The sequence below is a fragment of the Pygocentrus nattereri genome, chromosome 2 (genome assembly GCF_015220715.1).
Source record: "Pygocentrus nattereri isolate fPygNat1 chromosome 2, fPygNat1.pri, whole genome shotgun sequence".
Classification (NCBI taxonomy): Eukaryota; Metazoa; Chordata; class Actinopteri; order Characiformes; family Serrasalmidae; genus Pygocentrus; species Pygocentrus nattereri.
In genome coordinates, this window is record NC_051212.1 from 40,783,805 (window position 1) to 40,805,750 (window position 21,946).

Genomic DNA, 21,946 nt, shown 5'->3' on the forward strand with positions numbered 1-21,946 from the left:
TAATTAATATTTACTGTCATATTAATTATTATTACTAATTATATGTACTATCATCTTCTTCTCCTTCTTTCGGCTGCTCCCTTTAGGGGTCGCCACAGCGGATCATCTGCCTCCAACTTGCCCTATCCACTGCCTCCTCTACTTTTACACCAACCATCTCCATGTCCACCTTTACTACATCCATATACTTACTAATAAGAACAGTATTTAACAACTGAAGTAATTTTTTTATATTAAAGGCAGAAAGGAACAATATTTAGATCAACCTGTGGTCTGTACATGTAAGCACATCATTTGTCATATCTTCAAGCATTGAAGTGCAAGAGTTTAGTAAATATTAGTTATTCACGTTAATAGTAGCAGCCGTTAAACTGTGGATTTCTCTGTTGTTGAAGCAAAAGACAACGAGGCCACGCTGCGGTGTGATGTACTTGAATGTTGGAAGTGCGCCACAGGTGGGGCTAGTGGACAAACAGGCTCTGCTAGGAGCTGCAATGCTGAAGTCTTAACCAAGCCTAACGGCTATCATTAACCCAAGAGAATTGTGGTTCTTATATGTCTGTGTCTCTCTAATGTTCACTCCCTCATTAACAACCTGGACTAACATCATATTTCTGTGTCATTTTTTAAATGTTGTTTCTCTTTATCTACTATTATGACTGTAGTGTTATTAATCTGATGAAGTTTAGGACTTTATTATTATTAATCTGATGAAGATCAGGTCAAATTTATGTAGAAATCTAGAAAATGCTAAAGGGTTCACAAACTTTCAAGCACCACTATAGCTTTTAATCACATACAATACTATGAAAAAACTAAACACAAAATGCAGCTTTAAATGATCATTCTATTTATTAAAGATTTATTCCAAACCTATATCACCCACTCAGCCTTTTTTCCCTTGACAGCCATATTGAGACCCCTCTAATTATTGTGCAACTCTTAGTTAGATATAGACATTGTAGACATTGCAAATATTTTCTCTAAACTAATCAAAGTGGGATTGCATCATTTTAATCAGCTAATAGTTCTGGGAAAATATTATAGGCTTTTTTTTCACCCATGCCATCTCTGAGTGTTGCATTGTTAGTCTAATTAGATTTATGTGCTGCACCAATAATTTAACCTATTTAAAATGTTTATTTGTAATTACCTTTTGTTGCAATGAATGTTACTAATTTATCTGATTCAAATAAATATAAATAGAAGTCCTTTAGTTCATTATAATTCCAGGTGCTTGAATCAGCAAATCGAATCATTTGGTGTATTTTTTTCTTATAAAGAATTGAAACTGTATTTTTTTTTTTTTTTTTTTAATTGAAACAAAAACCAGTAAATTGACTTTAAAATTGATCAGCTCAAATATTCTGTTGTGGTCTATGCAATATTATTTTTATTATTGCTCAAACCTTTAGATGAGGGTGTGAGGTAACCTGGATTTATGCAAAGTCCACAGACCAGAGCAAGAGAGAGAGAGAAGCTCACACCAAGGATGCTTCGATAAAAAATGGAGTTTATTAGCTAAATATTAAACTACCTTGGATTACATTCAATGATAGATGAAAGAAAATAGAAAAAAACACAACAAAAAGGATAAAAGTTAAAAGGACAACAGGCTCACGTGAAGTGATACAGTTAAATTATATGAGGCAGAGGTTCTCGGGAAGACGCGGGAAACTTAAACTTGAAAGAGTATCTTTAAAGAACTAACCTAAGTATGGATGGGAGTAACTACATATGGCTGAGTTAGATGTACCTATAAAAATCTGTCTTATTAAATAAATTGGCGTCAGAGCCCTGACTGTCAATTGATGGAACCGGCTTACGTGGGAATCAGCTGACTTCCAAAGGGCCGCCTTTCAGGCCGGAGCTCACGTGTTGCTTTGTCTCCTCGCTGGTCGCAGATGCTGTGTCGCCGTGCGGGCACACGCCTTCCCTTCAGTGATTGGTGAAGGTGTCTCATGGCCATCTGAGGGTGGCGTCTCGTGGCCGTCTCGGTGCCGTCTCATGGCCTTCTCAGGGTGCCGTCTCGTGGCCGTCTCAGGGTGCCGTCTCATGGCCGTCTCAGGGTGCCATTTCATGGCCGTCTGAGGGTGGCGTCTCATGGCCATCTGAGGGTGGCATCTGGCAGCCTTTCGCTGGTTAATATGCTCACAGATTAGTGCGTGGCTCTAGGTGTGCTGCTGGGTCTCTGTGGCGTCCGAACCGCTTGTTCTTTTCCTGTGTCTGTTTCGATTTCAGTGAAGGTTCTGAGGCTGGTGATGCTAACTTAACTAACTACCTCTCTTTAGCAGACAAGAAACATCTACCTTCCTTCTCTGAGGGTGGTCTAAACTTAAGGTCTGTAGACGGACTGATCTAAGCAGATCTGGTCTTGGAGCGTTCCAATTCTGGCCTGTCTCTCTGACTAAGGCCGGCACAGACTTAGGTAGTGCAACTATCTTCTGGTTGAGTCTTCTGTGTCTTTGTCCCTTTCTGTCCAACAAAAGTTCCGTGCCCTGGGGTTTTGCTCCAACTGCTGACCCTTCCCCTTGGGGTGGAATCAGAGTGCAGATAGGTTTTCCTACGCTAACACTTAATTAGCTATTCATTGTTTCCAAAGCTGATTGGTTGTGCATAATCTTAGAAACGCCTTCCCCAGAATCACTGCCTTATTTGTTTCAGCTAGTTTAAACAAAGGAACATTCTCATAGCATCAAATTGGTTAAACTTTCAGAATCAATGAATGAACAGAATATTCAGATATGTTCATAAGGGAGAGTTTAACCCTCGGTACCTGATACACAACACATGTTAAAGAACATGGGTAATGCTTTTCCTATACCATAGGCTGTATAAATGTTGAAGGAATAAAATGGACCACGAAAGGAAAGGACCAAAGGAAATAAAAGAAAACCACATTCAGGATACATATTGGTCACTGGTCTAACTCATTACAATTAGATGGTTGTCGCTGTTGGTTATTGAAGATTAACACTCCGTATTTTTAGCACTCAATAGTAGAAATGGCTATAAATACTATTTAGATAACACACATAATACTAATAACAAGTAGTATTGCTTATTGATTATATAAATGTTAATACTCAAAGCAGACAACATCCAAGTCCCTTGGATTCTTTATAAGCACATAGTGGTGGTGTGATGTGCCTCGTTTTTGCCACTTGGGGTGTTGTGGTTCCATATCTGAATTGTCAGTGACATCTAAAAAGGCTAGCTTTGTTATAGATTCTCATAGCAACCCATTTCTTGATATCTGTGGATTGAATGGTAGAAATTCCATATTGGTACAGTTTATAGAATGATTTCTGTTAGTTCATAGCTTGGTTAAAGTTTGGGAAGATCTGGAGCTGGATTCCAGGCCAGGATTTAATGCATGGTATGGTATGTCATATGGAGCAAAAGGGGGTTGCAGGCCTCCCAAATCCTTTTAAGTCATAAATCTTGTAGGCACCCTACTCCTGTTTTGATGACATCTGCTTGACCTTTGAAAAAGTCCTGAGCTCAAAATTCAGGAATGTGGAGTCCTCCTAAGCAGTGTGACTCTGGCTCGACTAGATTGGGGTGTCCGCTGCAATTCACATCACTAGATTAAACTTAAAAAAAACTTGAATTGAGAAAATGGGAAAGCTGAAATTTAAAAGCTTTTTTAATTATCTATTTTAAATTCAGCAGACAGCTTATTGTTCCGACATTTGTCATTTTTTAAATTCAAAGGTATGGCATTGCAAGAATTTCTGAGAATTAAACATTATAATATGTCACCACACCTAACCTTTAACATGAGAAAACTAAAAAGGCAAATGTGTATTATATGTTTTTGACCATATTGAATTATTGTCAAGTTATTTTCTTGGGTGTGTACAGTTTCCTTGCTTGAAAGGGATTGATTTATCTATGTGGAGGATTTTGACCAAATTTTGCTCAATGACTAAGCAGGTTTTTTTTTCCTTTCCTCTTTTTTTCTTTGTTTGGCAGGTTCAGTAGCTTGACACAGTAGCTTCTCCATTTCATTGAATAATAATTCTTAGCTTTGAGCCTTCTCAGCCAAAGTCTTCTAGTCATAAAGTGAAAAATCTTCAAACAGAAAAAAACACACAAAACAGAGCATTTGTAATTATTTCAAGAAACTATTAAACCTCACTGCCTTTTTTCACTTAATACACATGCTCTTATACATCTCCTCTTAATCGTAAGCAAAATTTGTGCTTACTGCTGTTGTGGCTTTTAACATTTAAGTAAGATATGTAACCTACTGCATTTTAGCACAGGATGCTTTGTAAACACAGTAATTTAAACTAGACAGATTGTTCCAACAGTCCAGCTTACTTGCATGCAACTGAAAGTTAATCTAAACAAGCCACACACAAACTGGTCTCTATGGTTGTTTTAATGCTGCATTGTACCGGCTGCCTCTCCAGACTTTGCAGATGTATCAGCCCTGTACAGCGCTACTGCAAACCATGACACAGTAGAAGTAATACTGGCATTTTTTCGCAATACTGGCAGTATTTCCTGATAGCATGGCGATTATGGATACGGCCTCGTCCAAAAAAAAAAAGGGAGCTGCTCTCAATTCAGTTTTTTAGTCAACTAAATATTACTCACTTTCTTGACACTCCCTTTGTTCCTCAGCAGATATCAAGACAACCAACCATTTGACATCTCTGTGGAGGATAGTCACTTGAATTTTCTCTCTTTTCCCATCAGGGACAGACTGGCTTGCTTTTACTTTGAGGTTTTTGTCACAGGAACACTGTAGCTTGGGAAGACCCTGATGTTAGCAATGCAATGATGTTAGCAATGTTCCTTACAATGATGTTAGCAATGCAATGATGTTAGCAATGTTCCTTACAATGCTTTTGTGTCTGGGTTGGTGCTGGCGATTCTGCCAAGCTTGAACTGTCCCCTTAATGCATTTTGGTCACATAACCAAACAGTGTCCCTGTAGTGACATTTTAAATCAAATCAAATTTATTTGTATAACACTTCTTACAACTTATGTTGTCACAAAGCAGCTTTACAGAATTCCAGAAAAGACAAAGTTTTAACAAGAATGTAAAAACCCCTAGGTGAGCAAGCCAGGGGAGCCGATGGTGGCAAGAAAAAACGCCCTCAGAGCTGAGGAAGAAACCTTGGGAGGAAATAGCTCTTCCCCCAGCTGCAGCCTTATGAATTGTAGAACTGTTAATAAGCCAGCACTCTGTGATCTGAGTAGTCATGATGGCTCATAATAGGAAATAAGGTCTTGCAGGTACTCAGAAGCGAGCCTGTGTAGGGCTTTATATGTTAATAAAAGAATTTTATAATCAATACGGAATTTAACAGGCAGCCAATGAAGTGATGATAGCACTGGACTGATATGATCAAATTTTCTAGTTTTAATGAGGACCCTGGCTGCAGCATTTTGAACTAGTTGAAGTTTGCTTAGATTCCTGCTTGTACATCCTGACAGTAGTGCATTACAATAGTCTAGTCTAGAAGTAATGAAGGCATGTACTAGTGTTTCTGCATCATGCAGGGATAGGGCATTTCTTATATTGGCAATGTTGCGAAGATGTAAAAAAGCTGTTCTAGTGATGCTGTCTGTGTTGATCGAATGATAAATCTGAATCAATTATGACGCCAAGATTTTTTGCTGCTGAACCAGGTGTAATTGGAAAGTCAGTGAGATTACCAGATTAAATCTGGTAATTTATTTCTTGCCAATTTTGGACCCAGAAGGAGAACCTCTGTTTTGTTACTGTTTAGTAGGAGGAAATTACGTAAAAAAATCCAGCATTTCACATCTTTTACACAGTCCTCTATTTTATTTAATCTGTATTTGTCATCAAGCTTGGCTCATATGTACAGTTGCGTTTTGTGTGCATAACAATGAAAGTTAATGCCACGGTTACTTATAACTGTGCCTAAAGGTAATATGTATAGTGAAGATAATAATGGTCCTAAAATAGAGCCTTATGGAATTCCAAATCTTACTTTTGAATAATTGGAAGATAAATTGTTTACACTAATGAACTGATAACGTTCTGTTAGGTAATATTTGAACCATGATAGGGCTGTCCCTGTGATTCCAACCATGTTTTCTAACCTTTCTAGGAGGGGATACATAGCCTTTATCAGATGCAAGAAGATGATCATTAGTTATCTTGACTAGCGCTGTCTCAGTGCTGTGATGTGGCCTGAATCCAGATCGGAGTTTTTCATGTATATTGTTCTTATGTAGATATGAACTAAATTGTTGGGCCACAGCTTTTTCTAAGATCTTAGATATAAATGGTAAGTTAGAAATAGGCCTGTAATTTGACAATACGCTAACATCAAGATTTGGTTTCTTGATCAGAGGTTTGATAACTGCTAGTTTAAAAGCTTTGGGTACATGACCCAGGCTAAGGGATGTGTTTACTATAGTTAAAAGAGGGTTTATAATAACTGGCAGTACTTCTTTGAGTAATTTTAAGGGAATTGCATTGAGTGTGCAGGTTGTGCAATTTGTAGAGGAGATAATCTGATCTAGTTTTAGTTTTTTGTGGGAGTGGGTAAAGTTTCCAGCCTTTTTTCTACAACTGTGTTTTGTTTTATATCAGCCAAGTCAGATGACAGCCAAGTTGGATTAAATACTGTGGGTTGAATTTATCAATTTTATTGTTAAGGAAGTCCATAAAATCTTCACTGGTGAGAGTTGCCAGAATTTGTGATTCAGTACCTGCCTGATGTTTTTGTGATTCTGGAAATCACACTAAACAGTACTCTGGGATTATATTTATTATTCTCGATTAGTGAGGCCAGATATACTGAACAAGCTTTAGTGAGAGCATTTCTATACTCTATAAGGCTGTCTTTCCAGGCAGACTGGAACACTTCCCGCTTGGTCTGTCACCATTTCCGCTCTAGTTTCAGAGCTGTTTGTTTTAAGGCATGGGTTTTATCGTTGTACCATGGGGCGAGCTTTTTCTGCCTTATTGTTTTCATTTTAAGTGGCACCACATTTTCTAAAGTAGATCGAAAGGTATTTTCTAAATAATCTGTTAGTAAATCTAGCTCCATTTGGTCTGATGGAGTGTGGAGACTGGAGTTGATAGTTCTGGAAGGTTTTCTATGAATTGTAGGGCAGTAAAAGGTTTTATTGAGTGCTTTGTAGAATAGTGAGGGGATGTACATAAATAATGGCTAAAACGCCATAATTTCGCATACAAAATTAGGTAATGGTCAGAGATTGGTGAGGTTTGTGGTAAGATATTAAGCCTGTCTATGTTAAGACCTAGTGTCAAAACTAAATCTAATGTGTGACTACAGTAGTGTGTAGGCCCTGTTACATTTTGGGTAATACCAACAGAGTCTCGAATTGAGGTAATCTGCCTTCTCAAAGTGGATATTAAAATCTCCTATAATTATTACTTTATCATTGCACGCAGCTAGGATTACAGCGAAATCACTAAATTCTTTTAGGAATTCAGAGTATGGCCCTGGTGGTTCATAAATGTTAAATAATAAAAATGTGTTTTTGTATTTGTAACGTGAATGGAAAGGACCTCAAAGGAAGTGGAAGTGTCACATTGTTTCTGACTAATATCTAGAGTATTTTGATAGATTACACATAATCCACCTCCTTTGCCTGATAAACTTTGGCCTATGTGCATAATTATAGCCTACAGGGGTGGTTTCATTTAATGCTGAATATTTATCTGTTCACTGTTTCAGTGAGACAGAAAACGTCAAATTTATGATCACTTATAATTTCATTCACAATGGCTGCTTTTGAGTTTAGTGATCTTATATTGAGTAGTTCAAACTTTAGATCTAAGGTATTAGTGCTATCATCTGAATACAGATATATGTTGATTAGGTTGTTTAAATGGGCTGATTTTTTTTTTTTTTTTAGTTTTTCTACGATTAAATTAAGTTTTAATTTTAGTTTTAATTTGGGGCAAAGAAACGGTCTCAGTAAAGTTGAACCTGGATGATAGGGAGTTTACCAAGTCTACATGGATGGCTCTGCTGGCCAAACAGCAAAAGACAGTTCCCCAGACCCTCAGTGTTACTTGTTTCTTGACATCATCTTTTACCTGGTTGGTCCAAAGAGCTCTATCTTCGTGGATTCAAGCGGTGTGGCAGGCTCAGTTCTCTCTGGCAGCAGGTAACCCATTACTTGGTGGCATCTTCTTGCTTTTGCTTTCCTGCAAACCATGCAGCCATCAACAGCTTTCTGGGCAGTTCTCCTTCCCCATGCTCTCCTTCCCCTCTTGAGAAAGGTCCCAGCCATCATGATTTTCATTGTGAACTTCCTGAGCAGTGTGGACACCCAGGAATCGTAAGGCAAGATGGGGACACTGATTTGACCTCATCTAAAGCTCTGTACTCGACCATCACATACCAACATTCCATATTCTTGGTCCTTGTAAACTAGTAGCCCGTGTGTAGTAGTGCTTGCTAAAGTTATGCCCTCTTGTGCTGTAAGGAAAATGTCTCTCAGCGCATCTTCTTGTTCTCTTACTGAGAATTCCAGCTAACATGATTGCCTCACACTTTAAATGGTCCAGGTCTTGATTTTGCCTAATGAACCTTTTTTCTGCCGCCCAGAGCCATGCAACCGTTTTTGACAAGACTGGTTAGAATACTAAACTTCTTGGTATCCACAAGGTTTTGAATGGCTGACCCCACAGGTGGTCTTCTTTGTTGTTTGGCCCTTGTTAATGCAGCAGCAAATGCCTTCTCTGGCATAGGCTGCTAGTTCTTTGGCTGATTTGATTGGCCAATGGTGATATCAGCAATGTTTTGCAGACTAGGAATCCACCACCATGTGTGTCCTTGTGCTAATTTGAATCTCTCAGATCCTGTTTGAAAAAATATTTGATAGGTGTAGCCTTCTAATACTGAGTCAGACAGACTATTGCACACCCACACAGCCACTGTTACTGTTTAACAACAGCAGATGTTTCTGAAAAGACACATGACGCACTCTTTCTCTCTTTTTATGTTTTAGGGTTTTTTCAGTAAGCGACTAAAAGGGTCTATCAAAAGGACAAAGAGTCAGACCAAACTGGACCGAAACACAAGCTTCAGGCTACCCTCACTGCGGCCTGCTGAAAATGACAGGTATGACTTTGCTTTCCTTCTGTTTTGACAAAATGGTGATTTATCGACATGACTATAATTTCTTCCATTTCATCTCTTACTGTATCCTTTTAGGACAGCATAAGGGATAACAAATTGAAATGGCAAATTCAAAGCTGCATCACTTGACTGGAGAAGACTTTGTCTTTTAAAGACTTGGAAGTATTTATCTAGGCCAGTGACAGAGACCTCTTATTCTGGTAGCCGTGTGGAAAGTAACTGTGGTAAACAGTTACCCAGATCTTTTCATCCAGTAATTTTGTATGAGTTGAAGCTTAATCTTATGTCATAATAACAGCGCAGTTCAGTGAAAGAGGTGGTTGTAATACACCATCATCTTTGATTTAGCTATGAAGCCGTAATTAATTTAAAGCCATTTTGCCAGAGGCTGTTTGAAATGACTTGTTTCACCCAAAGAGTGAGAGCCAAGACATGATTTTACTGTCCTGAAGGCCCCATACACAGAACACACTGCACAGTGTCATATAGCATATGATGTAGCAGAGCACTGCACTCTACTTGCATAAAGTGAATGAATAACGCTTTGAACATCGCTCAGTTTACATGCTGAAAGTTACAGACGTTAAAAGGCTGGGATAGCAACATTAGCATTTATCTGTTCACCTAAAAAGTTGATTGCCTTTGTCTGTGTACATTTCAAGATACATGTGGTGATCTGTTGCTTTCTGGGGTTTCAATATTGCTTTTTATTTAATCTAGTTATGGTCAAAAGAGTGGCACACTGATGCTCTGAGAAATCCACAGTGCACAGCTGATGTGCCTCAATGGCTTTTACTTTTACTGTTCCTGTGTGCAGTGATTTTGAGACATAAAGTAGTTTTTTTCTGATATGTGAAACTTGCCCCTATGGTCTTATGTCCTAAACTGAACACTTTAGCATATGCAACTTTTTGAACAGGCATGATATCTGTCTGCTGTACCAAGCACATTTAACCAGTGCAGCTACATTTCTAGTCTTATCTATGCTAAGTAGTCGTCACTGGGCACAGGCGTATATTCTTCCTCTCTGTTTGGTCTATTATAGTCCCTCACTGGTGAGTTTATTGTTACAAAGTGAGTAGCTTTGTATGCTGTTGCAGCAAGAAAGACATTTGGAGAGAGAATGGATAAAGGTGAGGGAATGGATTGGCAGTATTTGTGAACACTAAGTAGTGCAATCTAGGTCACATTATTCCATCCATCCATCCATCCATCCATCCATTTTCTAAGCCGCTTCTCCCTCGGGGGGGTCACATTATTCTAAAGGAAAAACTGTCTACTCAGGACACTGAGCTATTAGCAGTAAGTGTGCGACCATATTACCTGCCCAGTACATTGTGCCATCTGCAGTTGCTTTCTCTGCATGTGATGTCATCCACAAGATGACTGGAGGGACTACAGATCTCTGGGGACTTTAATCCTGTCCATCTCTCCTGCATTCTGCCCACATTGAAACAGTGCCTCAGTTGTCCCACAAGGGAATATAGAACACTGGACTTGTAACAAGAATGGTAACCAAGTCAGTCAGGGAGTGACAGGGGGAACACATGTGGAGTATACTAATTATTTAGATAATGTAACAAGGAATTTAGAAGGAAAATAGAGAGTGTCCAGAGGGGTAAGTTGAAGATGTGGAATAGAATAAAGAAAGCGTTAGGCTATAAATTGCCATGCACTTAGCAGGCTGAGGAACGCTGAAAGAGGACAAATGAGTTAAACACTTTCTTCAGTAGGTTCAATGTTGGGCCATTTAACAGGAAAAAAGTGTTCTCCATCACTTCTCACATGTGTGTAGTTTTGTGTCAGTATTGTTATGGATGTCAGAGTCTGTGTATTTAAACGTGTGAGTAGCATTAGAGAAAATATGAAAGTTAGAAGTGCAGTATCATGATGGAACAGCCACATGTGACAGTAAAGAGATGGATTAAGTCAGGTTTTGGCATTGTAATGAATTTGAGCGGTCACATCTTTTACACAGTCCTCTATTTTATTTAATCTGTATTTGTCATCAAGCTTGGCTCATATGTACAATTGTGTATCGTCTGCGTAACAATGAAAGTTAATGCCATGGTTACTTATAACTGTGCCTAAAGGTAACATGTAGATAATCTTCTTTCTTCTTCTTCTCCTTTTGGCTGCTCCCTTTAGGGGTCGCCAAAGCAGATCATCTCCCTCCATCTTGCCCTATCCACTGCCTCCTCTACTTTTACACCAACCATCTCCATGTCCACCTTCACTACATCCATAAACCTTCTCTGAGGTCTACCTCTTCTCCTTCTACCCGTCAGCTCCATCTCCAACATTCTTTGACCAATATATCCACTATTCCTCCTCAACACATGTCCAAACCATCTCAACCTGGCCTCTCTGCCTTTATCTCCAAACTGCTCCACCTTCACTGTCCCTCTGATTTGCTCATTTCTAATCTTGTCCATCCTTGTCACTCCCAATGGAAATCTCAGCATCTTCATCTCTGCCACCTCCAGCTCAGCCTCCTGTCTTTTAGACAGAGCCACAGTCTCCAAACCATACATCATAGCAGGACGCACTATTGTCTTGTAAACCTTCCCTTTCACTCTTGCTGCTATCCTTCTGTCACACATCAGCCCTGACACCTGTCTCCACCCACTCCATCCTGCCTGCACCCTCTTCTTCACCTCTTTTTTACACTGTCCATTGCTCTGGATGGTTGACCCAAGATATTTGAAGTCATCCACCTTTACGACCTCTACTCCTTGCATCTTCACCTTTCCACCTGCCTCCCTCTCATTCACACACATGTATTCCGTCTTGTCTCTACTGACCTTCATTACTCTTATCTCCAGTGCAAACCTCCACCTCTCTTCCACCTGCTCTCTACTCTCACCACAGATTACAATGTCATCCACAAACATCATGGTCCATGGAGCCTCCTGCCTGACCTAATCTGTCAACCTTTCCATTACTATTGCAAACAAGAAGGGGCTCAAAGCTGATCCCTGATGTAACCCTACCTTCACCTTGAAACCAATTGTCACTCCAACTGCACACCTCACCACTGTCTCACTATCCTCATACATGTCCTGCACCACCCTAACATACTTTTCAGCTACACCTGACTTCATCATACAGTACCACAGTTCCTCTCTTGGCACCCTATCATATGCCTTCTCTAGATCCACAAAGACACAATGTAGCTCCTTCTGACCTTCTCTGTACTTCTCTACCAACACTCTCAACGCAAACATTGCATCTGTGGTACTCTTTCTGGGCATGAAACCAAACTGCTGCTCACTGATCTGAACCTCTCACCTCAGCCTTGCTTCAACAACTCTTTCCCATACCTTCATGGTGTGGCTCATCAACTTTATACCTCTGTAGTTACTGCAGCTCTGCACATCACCCTTGTTCTTAAAAATGGGGACCAGTACACTGCTTCTCCACTCATCAGGCATCCTCTCACTCTCCAGGATTTTGTTAAACAACCTGTTTAAAAAGTCCACTGCCTTCTCTCCTAAACATCTCCATACCTCCACAGGTATGTCATCTGGACCAACTGATCCACTATCTCTCCCCCCATTGTCCTCCTCTCTCTCTCGTTTTCCTCATTCATTAATTCTTCAAAGTACTCCTTCCATCTACTCAAAACTCTCTGTTCACTCACTAATACATTTCCCTCTCTATCCTTTATCAGCCTAACCTGCTGTACATCCTTTCCAGCTCTATCCCTCTGTTTAGCCAAATGATACAAGTCCTTTACTCCTTCTTTACTGTCCAGCCTCTCATACAGCTCATCATAGGCCTGAGCCTTTGCCTTTGCCACCATTCTTTTCGCTATGCAACTAGCCTCACAGTACTCCTGCCTACTTCCTTCATCTCTCTGGTTATCCCACTTTTTCTTAGCTGCCTTCTTCTTCTGAATACTCTCCTGGACTTCCTCATTCCACCACCAACTTTCCTTGTCTTCTTTCCTCTGACCAGACGAAACACCCAACACATTCTTGCCAGTTTCTCTCACCACCTTAGCTGTATTTTCCCAGTCCTCAGGTAGCTCCTCACTGCCCCTAAAGGCCTGTTGCAATTTTTCCCTGAACTGCCTGCAACCATCCTCCTCCTTCAGCTTCCACCATCTAGTCTTTGGTTCTGTCTTCACTCTCTTCCTCTTCTTTGTTTCTAATCTCATTCTACAGACAACCACCCTATGCTGCCTTGCTACACTTTCCCCTGGTACCACTTTACAATCTCCAATCTCCTTTAGGTGGTATCTCCTGCTAAGGATATAATCCACCTGTGTGCACCTCCCTCCACTCTTGTATGTCACCCTGTGTTCTTCCCTCTTCTGAAAATACGTGTTCACCACAGCCATTTCCATTCTCTTTGCAAATTCTACAACCATCTGACCTTCCGCATTTCTGTCTTTCACACCATACATACCCAGCACCTCTTCATCCCCTCTGTTCCCTTCACCAACATGTCCAATGAAGTCTGCACCAATCACTAATCTCTCCTCTCTAGGGACACCATCTACCACTTCATCCATCTTACTCCAAAATTCCTCTTTCTCCTCTAACTGATAACCAACCTGTGGTGCATATGAAATGACCACATTCAAAATTACACCATCAACCTCCAACTTCAGGCTCATGATCCTGTCTGACACTCTCTTTACATCCAGAACACTTGTCACAAGCTAATCCTTTAGGATTATCCCTACTCCATTTCTCTTCCTCTCTACACCATGACAGAACAGTTTGAATCCACCTCCAATGTTCCTGGCCTTGCTTCCTTTCCATCTGGTCTCCTGGACACACAGAATATCTACCTTCCTTCTCTCCATCATGTCTGCAAGCTCTCTGCCTTTACCAGTCATTGTCCCTATGTTCAGAGTCCCTACTCTAACCTCCACACTCCTGCCTTTCCTTCTCTCTCGCTGCCATCTAACCTGCCTTCCTATTCTCCTCTTTGAATCAAATTGCAATGACTGAGTTTCAGAGTGCCCTTGATTATATCTGTGTGCATATTAAATATCATACAACAGAAAATTACTCCAGGCATGTCTAATGCAGTATGGGCACAGTATTTATTTTATCATGCAGCTCTATTTATTTATATTGATTACTTATTGTTTGTTTTATAATTGGCTGGATGTATAATGAGTTTTTTCCATGTATATCATATATAAGGCCGATGTAAGCATGAATGTGCTGCATGTGGCAGCACCTGGTAGAACTGCAGGTGTGGTTGTCTCTGGGTGTGTACGTGTAGATGATTGATAGTGATGTCTGAGGTGTTTATGTGCTCAGTTCATCTCTGGCTCCATGGCCACGACTCCTCTTTGGGCCATTCCCATGGCGACACTCTCTTGGGGTAACAGGGCTTAGTCAGGCTCCTTCTTATGCTTATCAGCTGTGTGTTGAACAGAGTTGTCTAGGGCAGTGTTCAGCTGCTACATGTCTGCTCCAAAACCTTTATCTGAGCAATCAAACCTAAGGCCAAACTTCAAGCTGAAAGGTACTTTCGCTCAATAAAGAAGGACTTCTACAGCCGACATGATGAGAAATTGATATGCTCTCGGGAGACTCTGTCAAGTGGATCTTCAGTTGCTTTTCGTAGGTACAAGCTTTCTCCAGGAACTTACTTACTTACTTTCAGAACTGTCATTAAATTAAATGAGGACACTACAAAAAGACACAAAATGTGTACAGCTTTAATCAGTTGGGAAATTTTTATTAATTTATTTATTTATTTGTATTTGCATTTGCTGAACTATCTCTGAAAAAAAAAACTGGAGCTATTCAGTCATCTCCTTGAGGACTCTGCCTCTCTGTTGTTATAGTTTGCTCTTTTTGTTTTTTATTTATTTGAAAACAATTATTATATTTTTTCCTGAGCTATTGCATTCATGTAGGATGGAAAAGTTAGATAAAGCTGAAGAAAAAGCTAACCATTTAATGCTATCTTTTTGTTTTGTGTTTTGCTTGTCACATAACTGTTTATATCCTGTGTACAGAAAAGCATAGCAGGAGCAAAAACATGAGTATCGGATGAAAGGATTCAATTAATGATGCGTTATGCTGTTGAATCTGCTAATTAGATGAAGTCTGAATTTGACTTACGCCAAGTGATTAGTTAAAGGGGTGTGTAATAATTATGTGTGTCTGTGTTCCTGTGTTGTAGGTCACGAGGCCTGCCTAAGTTGAAGGAGTCCTGTTCCCATGACTCTTTACTGAGCCCAGGCAGTGCTGTGGAGGCTCTAGATCTCAGCATGGAGGAGGATGTCTACATCAAACCTCTGCACAGCAGTGTGCTGGGCCAGGAGTTCTGCTTTGAAGTATAGCCTCATTGTTTATCTTCTGCAGCTACTTCCATTCCTACATCCAGAAATCCATGACCAGTAAATTTAAGAAACATTTAGGCCAAATTAAAGCAATAATTGGGTCAAAACGCTTACACCTTCTTCCTCTTACCAAAGGCAGTTGTAAGGTTGCTACAAGGCTGATGTTACTAACAAGTAATGTGGTGTGTTAGTGTGCTTTGTGTTGGCACAAGTGGTGAGACACAGCAGTGCTGCTGGAGATTGTAAACACCACATTGTCACTACTGGACTGAAAATAGTCCACTGACCAAAAATATCTGGCCAATGGCGTCATATGGACTGCGTCCTGTGACCGCTGATGAGTTACCTAGCACTAAAGTTACCAACACAAACTATGCAGCAACAGATGAGCTGCTGTCTCTTGCTTTAAATTTACTAGGTGGACCAACAAGGTAGGCGTGTCCAACAGAGTAAACAATAAGTGGAAACACCATTTAAAAAAAACTAACAAAAATACAGTAGCCCTCCTGTGTTTGATCCACTAGTACTGGTGCAGCACAGAATAAAACACCACTACCACGTCAGTGTCACTGCACTGCTCAGAATTATCCAAATAAATACCTGCCGATCCAAATAATAACTGCCCTGCGGTGGTCCTGTGGGGTTCCTGATCACCGATAAACAAGATAAAGGTGACATTACAAGTTATGCGAAGAAACAGATGGACTATAGTCTGTAATTGTAGAACTGCAAAGTACATCTGTATGGTAAGAGGTACGGATAAAATAGACACTGAGTGTAGAGATTGGTAAAGTAAAGTAAACTTAGAAAGTGTTAAAACTGAAGTGTTGGTTTAGTTGAATGCATCATAAATTCACAGTAGACATGCCTGGCAGTTCACCTCAGAGCACAACGAACTACACTGTTTTTCATGTGGCCACTGAAGCTAAAAAAAAAATTCAAGGATGCCGAAGAAATGTCTTGTGTGGGAGCACTTTAAATTATCATATGATAAGAAAAATGCTCAGAGGAAAAAAAAGAGGTTTGTATACCTTGGAGGCTTTAAGGCATTATACAAGAAACATTAAGAAACAGAAACAAGAAACATCCCATCATTAAGGGGATAAAGATCAGGGCGGATAAAGATCTCCTTAATGAGGGTCACGCTGAGTGACTAGGGAAAGTTGGAATCCACTATTTTTTGTAGTTTTTTTGCCAATATTTCCTGATTCTGCTATTTAACAGCAGAAGGAAAAAGAAACTATAAGCGGTCTCACAAGCCGACAACAGCGCAAAATGGCGGGGTACTCTCCTGAGAACCATTTGACTCTACAGTGGAAAAGAGGTCTATGTTTCTGTTGTATTGTCTACTGCTATTTATATATATTTGAATTGCAGTAATGCGGACTGGGAAAAATATTATTGGCCATAAGGGTGGTTTTGAGAATAAGTAGTTGGGTACTGGTTCAGAAATACCAATAAGCATTGAAAGTAAATGCTCACTCCTTATTTTTATAGATAACAGTATGTCAGGAACTATATAAGCAGGTGTATTAGAGTTTGCTTAACAACTACATTGTCTCAGTGTAGTTTGAGACAAATGTGTGATGATTTAGGCATGCTGTTTGCACAGTGCTAATTGATGAGGTAATTGTTTCCAATGTTCATTAGCTGCATTAGATGCATGCTTCAGAAACCAAACATGTCTTGGCTGCTTGACTGCATTTGGGTTAAGGGGAAAGTTAATTGTAAAGATTTAAGTGTGAATTAAGCTTTTTTGTGGCCAATCCATCACTTAAATAAATATATTGAGTTCTGAGAAGGTGTCATCCATAGTTCTTGCTGTCTGTGCTGAATCGTTCATTTTTTAGGCTTTATGAATTACTTTTAAGGTAGCCCCTTTTTGATTCATCCTGACTTCTTTTTTGGTCTCTACTTTTTGCAGGTGACATACTCAGGTGGGAGTAAATGCTTCAGCTGCTCCTCAGCCTCTGAGAGAGATAAGTGGATGGAAAACCTCAGGAGAACTGTGCAGCCAAATAAGGTGCCTGTTGCTGTCTACATTTACTTTGCTGTTTTATTTTTACCATGATTATTCTGTTGAATGAGCAGATAAAACAGTGAGTAACTAGGATTGCACCTTTTATTTTTTCTTCTTTTTGTTGCTGCTTACTTTATGGGTCTTCAGGACAATTGCCGACGGGTGGAGAATATCCTCCGTTTGTGGATCATCGAAGCTAAAGACCTGCCACCCAAGAAGAAGTACTTCTGCGAGCTATGCCTGGATGACATCATGTACGCCCGCACCACCAGCAAGCCACGCTTGGACTGCCTGTTCTGGGGTGAACTCTTTGAGTTCAGTGGCCTGCCTGGCATCAAGAGCATCACTGTTCACATCTATCGCGATATTGACAAGAAGAAAAAAAAAGACAAGAACAACTATGTGGGTCTGGTCAACATTCCCGTGCAGGGCGTAAGTGGCAGGCAATTTGTAGAGAAGTGGTACCCAGTCAGCACACCCACTACCAACAAGGTCAAGGGTGGCGGCCCCACCATTCGCATCAAATCCCGCTTCCAGACCATCTCTATCCTGCCAATGGAGCAATACAAGGAGTTTGCAGAGTTTGTGACCAACAACTACACCATGCTGTGTTCAGTGCTGGAGCCAGTCATCAGTGTGAGGAATAAAGAGGAGATGGCCAGTGCACTTGTACACATCCTGCAGAGCACAGGCAGGGCAAAGGTGCAGTTCACATTTCAGGACTCTTAAAGAAATGTTTGGCAAACAAAAGTGCCCCATATTCCAACTGTAGGTCATCAGCCATGTTTGGTCTTTGGTCCTAACTTTGTGCATTGGAGCTAGGAGGATAATGTAGTTAAGAAGTAATAGAAACTAAGTAAGCCTAAATCGTCACACACTTCAAACCACCTCATTATCTCAAATAGATTTCAGCATGGGGTTTCTGACACAGTGTGACATACTACAAATACATCGAAAAAAATGGCCAAAGGTGCATGATATAGCAAAGACCAGCAGTAGTAGCAGTCTTCTGGCCTGTTTTTTTTATTCGGTTTTGTAATCATGTTTTGCCTAGGTATTCCTTTAAGCAAATTAATGATGCACCAATATGAGAGACCTAAACATTTGTTCTCTAAAAGTTATCTTGTTTGGAAAGAATGTTCTAAACTGCATTCTCACTTCAGTGTTAAGTAAAGACCTGTCTCATCAGATGAGGATTATATTTCAAATATCTGTTTTTGCCTTCTGAGTGATGCACATATCCAGTCTTGGTCTCCTGAATAACACAGTGAAATTGTGCTAAAACTGAACATTTTGACTCTGCTGTCTCAGGACTTTCTGACAGACCTGGTGATGTCTGAGGTCGATCGCTGTGCAGATCACGATGTGCTGATCTTCAGGGAAAACACACTGGCTACCAAAGCAATAGAGGAGTACCTAAAACTGGTGGGCCAGAAGTACCTAAATGACGCGCTAGGTAAGAGGTAATACCTTAATTTGTGAACGACTGACCCTTTATGGGCTATAGTTAAAATTTGGCTGAAATTTGTTGATAACTAATCAGGTGTTCCTTGTTATCTCAACTATAGCTTTAATCAGGCACAAAGTTGGTCCAAACCTGCCCACTTTTTCTGAGGCTCTGGTTCTGGAAGTAAAAAACATAAATTTTCTATGTAGACATTTTAGAAAATCCATTTCATGAATAGATTTATGCATCCAACCAACCCAACCAGCTACAACATAAATTTAAAAACATTTTGGGACAAAAACCGGCAAAAGGGAAAGGTACAAGACTGTGGCCTTAACCCTTTTTAAGGAGGGAATTGACTACTTTAACTACTGCCAAGAAGCACTGTGAATGATCAAATGATTATAAAATATCCCTTTCTTTCTACAACAGTTTTCTGACAACATTTACAATCTTATGTTTTCTGTCTACTGTTTTTCTGTATAATAACATTTTTGGTTTTAAATTATTGTTTATAGGTATGTACATGTACCATTTGCTTTGTGTCTTTCTGGTTCAGTGTTTTTTTTTGTTTTTTTTTGTTTTTTTAACCAGCAGTCATTGTACAGTGAAGCTTACTATGAAAGAATGCTTTTTCAGAATTATATTAATCCTCATATCTTATTGTTTTGAAATGGTCTTCTTAGACAAATATAACTATCAAAAGGGAACTTGAGTAATGAAGAAACTTTGCTATATCACAGTTGATATGTATGATTGTCCTAAGAAAATCTGTTGTGTGCTTACACTCTGTGGCTGTAAAACCAGTTTATTTTATTTAATTTCTAACTTTTTTCATGCCTTTCTGGCACCAAACCACAAGTTGAAATCAGATTGACCTACAAGATTATATTATTTTATCATGTTATACCAGCATATATATCTCATAGCTCATGGTAAATCTACGTTGGGCAGTTGAAGTTTTATGGTCAAAAACCTGATTCCCAGTGATGATTATGAATAGTATTTCTACTTCCAGAACCAGCCTTTTATTCACCAGCTATTCACAGGCCTAGTCCAAGCTAGAACCAACATAAACCATTCTTTAAATTCTGTCCCAAACTGACCTGAAACATCCCAGCACCCTAAGTGCTGATTAACATCAATTTAATCTTAATTTTGTCTATCTTGTAGTCAAATCATAGTTTTGAATATTAAATTCTGATTTAACCAATTTATCCATCAAGCAATGATTTGGAAAAACAATACAGATGTTGTAAGGACAACCTTAATGTGCTGTTCTCAATCTTCTGAGGCTAATATAGTGAAAGTTTAGCTTTCATCTGTGTAATCCTAAATCTCTATCCTTTTTAAATAGAACGTATTACATCTAACATTGAAAACAAATTTTCCAAACTAAGAAAACTGGCTGCACTCGTCTGTTCTCTCCTACAACCCCAATTCCAATGAAGTTGGGACGTTGTGTAAAACATAAATAAAAACAGAATTTGATGATTTGCAAATCCTTTTAAACCTATATTCAATTGAATACACTACAAAGATAAGATGTTTAATGTTCAGATGGATAAACTATTGTTTTTTGCAAATATTCACTCATTTTGAATTTGATGCCTGCAACACGTTCCAAAGAAATTGGGACAGGGGCATGTTTACCACTATGTTACATCACCTTTCCTTTTAACAACACTCAATGAGCATTTGGGAACACTAATTTGAGGACAATTGTTGAAGCTTTGTAGGTGGAATTCTTTCCCATTCTTGCTTGATGTACAACTTCAGTTGCTCAACAGTACGGGGTCTCCATTGTCGCTTTTTGCGCTTCATAATGCACCACACATTTTAAATGGGAGACAGGTCTGGACTGCAGGCAGGCTAGTCCTAGTACCTGCACTCTTTTACTACGACGCCACGCTGTCGTAACACATGCAGAATATGGCTTGGCATTGTCTTGCAGGGACGTCCCTGAAAAAGATGTTGCTTGGATGGCAGCATATGTTGCTCCAAAACCTGTATGTACCTTTCAGCATTAATGGTGCCTTCACAGATGTGCAAGTTACCCATGCCATTGGCACCAACACACTCCATAGCATCGGAGATTGAACTTTGCGCTGATAACAATCCAGACAGTCCTTTTCCTCTTTGGCCCGGAGGACACAACGTCCATGATTTCCAAAAACAATTTGTAATGTGGACTCGTCAGACCACAGGACACTTTTCCACTTTGCATCAGTCCGTCTCAGATGAGCCGGCGGCGTTTCTGGGTGTTGTTGATATATGACTTTTGCTTTGCATGGCAGAGTTTTAACTTGCACTTGTATATGAAGTGACGAATTGTGTTCACTGACAATGGTTTTCTGAAATGTTCATGAGCCCATGTGGTAATATCCATTACAGAATGATGTCAGTTTTAATGCAGTGCCAACTGAGGGATCGAAGGTCACGGGCGTTCAGTGTTGGTTTTCTGCCTTGCCGCTTACTTGCAGAGATTTCTCCAGATTCTCTGAATCTTTTGATATTATAGACTGTATACGATGAAATCCCTAAATTCCTTGCAATTGCACGTTGAGAAACGTTGTTCTTAAACTGTTGGACTATTTGCTCATGCAGTTGTTCACGAAATGGTGAACCTCACCCCATCCTTGCTTGTGAACAGCTGAGCCTTTCAGGGATGCTCTGTTTATACCCAATCATGACTCTCACCTTTTTCCAATTAACCTGTTCACCTGGGGAATGTTCCAAACAGGTGTTTTTTGAGCATTCCTCCGCTTTCCCAGTCTTTTGTGGCCCCTGTCCCAACTTCTTTGGAACGTGTTGCAGGCATCAAATTCAAAATGATTGAATCATTTCCAAAAAACAATAGTTTTAACAGAAGTTTATCAGTTTGAATATGAAATATCTTGTCATTGTAGTGTATTCAAATGAATATAGGTTGAAAAGGATTTGCAAATCATCATGTGCTGTTTTTATGTTTTACACAATGTCCCAACTTCATTGGAATTGGGGTTGTAAATTGATTCACTCTTTGATTTCCTGCATATCCATTTTTTTC

General features: G+C 39.7%; 1 protein-coding gene across 5 annotated transcripts in view; it reads left to right on the top strand.

Moving 5' to 3' along the window:
- Window positions 1-21,946, top strand: part of rasal2 (RAS protein activator like 2) — a 118,219-nt gene that overhangs the window by 78,600 nt on the left and 17,673 nt on the right. For all 5 annotated transcript variants that reach the window (XM_017710978.2, XM_017710975.2, XM_017710976.2 and 2 more), the window contains 5 exons: window positions 8,984-9,096; window positions 15,271-15,424; window positions 17,355-17,453; window positions 17,598-18,152; window positions 18,762-18,906. In XM_017710978.2, coding sequence (XP_017566467.1) covers window positions 8,984-9,096; window positions 15,271-15,424; window positions 17,355-17,453; window positions 17,598-18,152; window positions 18,762-18,906 — 1,066 coding nt within the window. The remainder of the gene's footprint in view (window positions 1-8,983; window positions 9,097-15,270; window positions 15,425-17,354; window positions 17,454-17,597; window positions 18,153-18,761; window positions 18,907-21,946) is intronic.